The sequence below is a fragment of the Oncorhynchus mykiss genome, chromosome 16 (genome assembly GCF_057628025.1).
Source record: "Oncorhynchus mykiss isolate SJ-2025 chromosome 16, ASM5762802v1, whole genome shotgun sequence".
In the NCBI taxonomy this organism is placed as follows: Eukaryota; Metazoa; Chordata; class Actinopteri; order Salmoniformes; family Salmonidae; genus Oncorhynchus; species Oncorhynchus mykiss.
In genome coordinates this window covers 70,627,501-70,635,000 of record NC_143037.1, presented here as the reverse complement: position 1 = coordinate 70,635,000, position 7,500 = coordinate 70,627,501, and the positions used below count along the sequence as shown (strand labels likewise).

At 45.4% G+C, this 7,500-nt stretch overlaps 1 protein-coding gene across 8 annotated transcripts in view; it reads left to right on the top strand.

The window, feature by feature from the left end:
* LOC110491155 (extracellular sulfatase Sulf-2) overlaps positions 1–7,500 on the top strand; it is a 280,821-nt gene that overhangs the window by 195,526 nt on the left and 77,795 nt on the right. For all 8 annotated transcript variants that reach the window (XM_036947630.2, XM_036947629.2, XM_090203821.1 and 5 more), the window contains one exon: positions 5,177–5,408. In XM_036947630.2, the coding sequence (XP_036803525.2) occupies positions 5,243–5,408 (166 nt within the window). In that variant the 5' untranslated portion in view covers positions 5,177–5,242. The remainder of the gene's footprint in view (positions 1–5,176; positions 5,409–7,500) is intronic.

The window sequence follows — 7,500 nt, the reverse complement described above, 5'->3', positions numbered from 1 at the left end:
AACAACGTGTCATCAATAAGGGATCATAGCTTTCACCTGGATTTTATCCTATTCTATTGTATCTTATTCTGTGCCGCTCTGACATTGCTCGTCCACATATTTATATATTCTATTGTATTCCTTTACTTTAGATTGTTAGATATTACGTTGTTAGAAATTACGTTGTTAGATATTACTTTGTTAGATATTACTTTGTTAGATATTACTGAACTGTCGGAGCTAGAAACACAAGCATTTTGCTACACCCGTTATAACATCTGCTAAACATGTGACAAAAAAACAATTTGATTCGATTTTGATTTTTGATTTTGATTTGATTCACCTGGTCAGTCTGTTAGGGGAAAGAGTGCTCATGATGTTTTGTATACTCAGTGTACATTTGGGAATGTGTCACTGTGTAGTTGAACATAGCGCTGGACGTGTTGTGTGACAGCATGTTCCTCTAGCTAACAGGCTGTATAATTCAGTGATATGCTGTGAATGGGACTAAGCTGTTCTGACGCTCCCGTCTCCTCTGTGACGCACAATGGTGCCAGAGATACAACCTGATTGGAATACTGTATGAACAGATTACTAATAACTACATTTAAATGGTTTAGAGCTCTAAGTTTTCAATTCATAATATCAATTAGGCACAAAGAAAAAAAAAATATATATTTTGAAAGTCAAAATTCATTGTAGTTGGTTTTAATATTGTGACTATAATCACATAAGACCTGGTTTTGGAACTGTTGTCTGTTTAGTATTGGTGTTTCGGAGACAGCAGAAATGCTGTGAGAGGACGGGGAGGTACCGAGAGAGAGAGAGAGATGTGCATGTCATTATGATTCTGTGGCCTGTTCTCCATGTGAGGTGTGAGCGACGGTGTAGCGCCTCCCTTCCCGTGCAGGGGTGTGGGGAGAATCTAATGGATTCAACATTCACACACACACACACACACACACACACACACACACACACACACACACACACACACACACACACAGAGAGAGAGACACAGGCACATACACACACACACAAAGAGAGAGACACACACACACACACACACACACACACACACACAGAGACACACACACACAGAGAGAGAGACACACACACACACACACACACACATACACACACACACACACACACACACACACACACACACACACAAACACACAGAGACACACACACACACACACAGAGACACATACACACATACACACAGAGAGACACACACACACACACAGAGAGAGAGAGACACACACACACACACACAGAGACACACACACACAGAGAGACACATACACACACACACACACACAGAGAGAGACACACACACACACAGAGAGAGACACACACACACACACACACACACACACACACACACAGAGACACACACACACACACACAGAGAGAGAGACACACACACACATACACACACAGAGACACATACACATACAGAGAGAGACACATCCACAGGCACACACACACACACACACACACACACAGAGACACACACACAGGCACGCAGCTCAGGGACCACGCCAGAGGGGACTCGTTACTGCTCCGGTGGCAACCAGGGTTGCCGTGGTGACACGCTGGGGGGCAGATGGTCTCCATGGCTGCTTTCTGTATTCTACACTCCCTGTGACTGATCTAGTACATCAGCCCCAAATCTCATTGGTTCACTGACGCTCCTTTAGGGCTTTGGTCCTTTGCGGTTGTCGAGAGCGTTTAGCTTCCTCTCTGTCACTGTCATATGTACGTAAACAGGGGTGAACCAAGGTAACCTGCCTAAATGACTACCAACCCGTAGCACTCATGTCTGTAGGCATGAAGTGCTTTGAAAGGCTGGTCATGGCTCACCATCAACACCATCGTCCAAGAAACCCTAAACCCACTCCAATTTGCATACCGGCCCAACAGATCCACAGATCCACAGATCCACGGCCCAACAGATCCACAATCTCTATTGCACACCACACTGCCCTTTCCCACCTGGACTAAAGGAACACCGATGTGAGAATGCTATTAATTGACTACAGCTCAGCGTTCAACACCATAGTGCCCTCAAAGCTCATCAATAAGCTAAGTACCCTGGGACTAAACACCTCCCTCTGCAACTGGATCCTGGACTTCCTCACGGGCCATCCCCAGGTGGTAAGGGTAGGTAACAACACATCCGCCACGCTGATCCTCAACACAGGGAACCCTCAGGGGTGCGTGCTCAGCCCCCTCCTGTACTTCCTGTTCACTCATGACTGCACGGACAGGTTCAACTCCAACACCTTCATTCAATTTGCCGATGATCCCTGACAACGACGAGACAGCCTATAGGGAGGAGGTCAGAGACCTGGCCGTGTGGTGCAAGGACAACAACCTCTCCCCCAACGTGATCAAGATAAAGGAGATGATTGTGGACTACAGGAAAAAGAGCCACGAGCACACCCGCATTCTCACCGACGGGGCTGCAGTGGAGCAGGTTGAGAGCTTCAAGTTCCTTGGTGTCCACATCACCAACAAGCTAACATGGCCCAAGTACACCAAGACAGTCGTGAAGAGGGCATGACAAAGCCTATTCCCCCTCAGGAGACTGAAAAGATTTGGCATGGGTCCTCAGATCCTCAAAAGGTTCTACAGCTGCACCATTGAGAGCATCCTGACTGGTTGCATCACTGCCTGATATGGCAACTGCTCGGCCTCCGACTGCAAGGCACTACAGAGGGTAGTGCGAACGGCCCAGTACATCACTGGGGCCAACCTTCCTGCCACCCAGGACCTCTATACCAGGTGGTGTCAGAGGAAGGCCCTAAAAATTGTCAAAGACTCCAGCCAACCTAGTCATAGACTGTTCTCTCTGCTACCGCACAGCAAGCGGTACCGGAGCGCCAAGACTAGGTCCAAGAGGCTTCTAAACAGCTTCTACCCCCAAGCCATAAGACTCCTGAACATCTAGTCAAACGGCTACCCAGAGAATTTATATTGCCCCCTTCCCCTTTCCACATCACTACCACTCTCTGTTGTTATCTATCCATAATCACTTTATTAACTGTACCTACATGTACAGTTGAAGTTGGAAGTTTACATACACCTTAGCCAAATACATTTAAACTCAGTTTTTCACAATTCCTGATATTTAATCCTAGTAAAAATTCCCTGTCTTAGGTCAGTTAGGATCACCACTTTATCTTAAGAATGTGAATATCAGAATAATAGTAGAGAGAATGATTTATTTCAGCATTTATTTATTTCATCACATTCCCAGTGGGTCAGAAGTTTACATACACTCAATTAGTATTTGGTAGCATTGCATTTAAATTGTTTAACTTGGGTCAAACGTTTCGGGTAGCCTTCCACAAGCTTCCCACAATAAGTTAGGTGAATTCTGTCCTATTCCTCCTGGCAGAGCTGGTGTAACTGAGGCAGGTTTGTAGGACTCCTTGATCACACACACTTTTTCAGTTCTGCCCACAAATTTTCATAGGCTTGAGGTCAGGGCTTTGTGATGGCCACTCCAATAACTTGACTTTGTTGTCCTTAATCCCTTTTGCCACAACCTTGGAAGTATGCTTGGGGTTATTGTCCATTTGGAAGACCCATTTGCGACCAAGCTTTAACTTCCTGACGGATGTCTTGAGATGTTGCCTCAATATGTCCACGTAAATTTCCATTCCTCATGTGCCATCTATTTTGTAAAGTGCATCAGTCCCTCCTGCAGCAAAGCAGCCCCACAACATGATGCTGCCACCCCTGTGCTTCACGGTTGGGATGGTGTTCTTCGGCTTGCAAGCCTCCCCCTCTTTCCTCCAAACATAACCGTGGTCATTTTGACCAAACAGTTCCATTTTTGTTTTATCAGACCAGAGGTCTTCAAAAAGTGTGCAGTTGCAAACCGCAGTCTGACTTTTTTATGGTGTTTTTGGAGCAGTGACTTCTTCCTTGCTGAGTGGCCTTTCAGGTTATGTTGATAGAGGACTGGTTTTAATGTGGATATAGATCATTTTGTACCTGTTTCCTCCAGCATCTTCACAAGGTCCTTTGCTGTTGTTCTGGGATTGATTTGCACTTTTCGCACCAAAATGCGTTCATCTCTAGGAGACAGAAGCATCTCCTTCCTGAGTGGTATGACGGCTACATGGTCCCATGGTGTTTATACTTGTGTACTATTGTTTGTACAGATGGACGTGGTACCTTCAGGCGTTTGGATATTGCTCCCAAGGATGAACCAGACTTGTGGAGGTCTACAATTTATTTTCTGGGGTCTCGACGGATTTATTTTGATTTTCCCATGATATCAAGCAAAGAGGCACTGAGTTCGAAGTAGGCCTTGAAATAATTCCCCAGGTACACCTCCAATTGACTCGAATGATGTCAATTAGCCTATCAGAAGCTTCTAAAGTCATGACATAATTTTCAGGAATTTTCCAAGCTGTTTAAAAGGCACAGTCAATTTAGTGTATGTAAACTTCTGACCCACTGGAATTGTGATACAGCGAGTTATAAGTGAAATAATCTGTCTGTTAACAATTGTTGGAAAAATGACTTGTGTCATACACAAAGTAGATGTCCTAACTGACTTGCCAAAATATAGTTTGTTAACAAGAAATTTGTGGAGTGGTTGAAAAATGAGTTTTTATGACTCCAACCTAAGTGTTTGTAAACTTCCGACTTCAACTGTACATTTTACCTCAACTAACCGGTGCCCCGCACATTGACTCTGTAACGGCACCCCTCTGTATATATTGTTCTTTTTTAATGCTGCTCTTTAATTACTTGTTACTTATATCTCTTATTCTTATCCTTGTGTTTTATTAACTGCATTGTTGGTTAGGGGCTCGTAAGCAAACATTTCACTCAGCGCATGTGACAAATAACATTTGATTTGATTTGATTTATTTAGGTTTCTACGTGATCACCTGTGAGTCTGTAGAAAACTGTTCCTGTGTTTCCTGGCTCAGTCTGACCTTACGTCTGCTCTAGTGTCTCCACGAGCTCTGTTTCCTCTCCATGTCAGATTCACAAACCCACTCAGAGAATGTTGTACATTTTAGTGAGCGAGAAGGTTTTCACTCCCAATGTGTTTTACATTGGACTAGCGTTATTTGACATTAGGTGTGAACACCTGTGTCTCTAGTCGAACTGGTCCTGTAGTCTAACCTATGTCCTCCTGCCTGTTGTGTTGTGTCTCCAGGAGTCTTAGCGGTGGCTGCAGCAGAGTGATCCAGTAGTAGCAGGGTAAGATAAGTTCGAGGTCAAGATGGCGGGGCTGCTGCCCTCCGCCAACCGTTACCTCCTCTTGCTCCTGGGGGTTCTGTCTGTGGCCCACGCCTCCATCTTCCTCAAGGCCTCCTTCCAGAGAGACCGCCGTAACATCAGGCCCAACATCATCCTCATTCTCACTGATGACCAGGACATGGAGCTCGGTGAGTCTGGCTTCACAACAAGGTTCTCGAACCCTGTTCCCGGTAGAACTTCCGTCCTCCAGGTTTTCACTCCAGCCCTAATCTAGCGCACCTGTTTCTAGTAATTAGCTGATTGAGCAGATGAATCAGGTGAGTTACTCTGGGGAAAGAGAGGAACAAACTAACATATTCCCAGATGTTATTTTCCTACATATTTAATTTATCTGTATGTCTGAGTACGTCTCACTATGTCCCTGTCACACAAAGACATGTTTGTCTCGTAACAGTTAACATAGACAAGGAGGTGCCATCTCATTATGTCCCTGTCTGGTAACAGTTAACATAGACAAGGAGGTGCCATCTCATTATGTCCCTGTCTGGTAACAGTTAACATAGACAAGGAGGTGCCATCTCATTATGTCCCTGTCTGGTAACAGTTAACATAGACAAGGAGGTGCCATCTCATTATGTCCCTGTCTGGTAACAGTTAACATAGACAAGGAGGTGCCATCTCATTATGTCCCTGTCTGGTAACAGTTAACATAGACAAGGAGGTGCCATCTCATTATGTCCCTGTCTGGTAACAGTTAACATAGACAAGGAGGTGCCATCTCATTATGTCCCTGTCTGGTAACAGTTAACATAGACAAGGAGGTGCCATCTCATTATGTCCCTGTCTGGTAACAGTTAACATAGACAAGGAGGTGCCATCTCATTATGTCCCTGTCTGGTAACAGTTAACATAGACAAGGAGGTGCCATCTCATTATGTCCCTGTCTGGTAACAGTTAACATAGACAAGGAGGTGCCATCTCATTATGTCCCTGTCTGGTAACAGTTAACATAGACAAGGAGGTGCCATCTCATTATGTCCCTGTCTGGTAACAGTTAACATAGACAAGGAGGTGCCATCTCATTATGTCCCTGTCTGGTAACAGTTAACATAGACAAGGAGGTGCCATCTCATTATGTCCCTGTCTGGTAACAGTTAACATGGACAAGGAGGTGCCATCTCATTATGTCCCTGTCTGGTAACAGTTAACATAGACAAGGAGGTGCCATCTCATTATGTCCCTGTCTGGTAACAGTTAACATGGACAAGGAGGTGCCATCTCATTATGTCCCTGTCTGGTAACAGTTAACATAGACAAGGAGGTGCCATCTCATTATGTCCCTGTCTGGTAACAGTTAACATGGACAAGGAGGTGCCATCTCATTATGTCCCTGTCTGGTAACAGTTAACATAGACAAGGAGTTGCCATCTCATTATGTCCCTGTCTGGTAACAGTTAACATGGACAAGGAGGTGCCATCTCATTATGTCCCTGTCTGGTAACAGTTAACATAGACAAGGAGGTGCCATCTCATTATGTCCCTGTCTGGTAACAGTTAACATAGACAAGGAGGTGCCATCTCATTATGTCCCTGTCTGGTAACAGTTAACATGGACAAGGAGGTGCCGTCTCCCAGACTGTCTACTAATGATCTGCTTTTGTTTGTTACCCTCCATCTGACAGTGTGGCCTGTCTTCCTGAGTGCTGCTGAGCTTGACGCCAGCTCTGTCTCTTCCTGTCTCTCTCTTTCGCTGTCTCTCTCTTTCTCTCCCTTTGTTTCACTGTCTCTCTTCTTCCTAGACCAGGGATAGGCAACGCCAGACTCTTTGGTGGCCTGATTGGTGTCACACTTCTGCCCCAGCCCCAGCTAACACACCTGACTCCAATAATCAACTAATCATGATCTTCAGTTTGGAACCCAATTAGTTTAATCAGTTGTGTTTGCTGGGGATAGTGTCACACCACTCCAGCCCTTAAGGACTGGAGTTGCCCACCCCCTAGACTCTCTCAGTCAGACAGACAGCTAGAGTTCCCCACCCCTTAGACTCTCTCAGTCAGACAGACAGCTAGAGTTCCCCACCCCTTAGACTCTCTCAATCAGTCAGACAGACAGACAGACAGACAGACAGACAGACAGACAGACAGACAGACAGACAGACAGACAGACAGACAGACAGACAGACAGACAGCTAGAGTTCCCCACCCCTTAGACTCTCTCAGTCAGACAGACAGACAGACAGACAGACAGACAGACAGACAGACAGACAGACAGACAGACAGA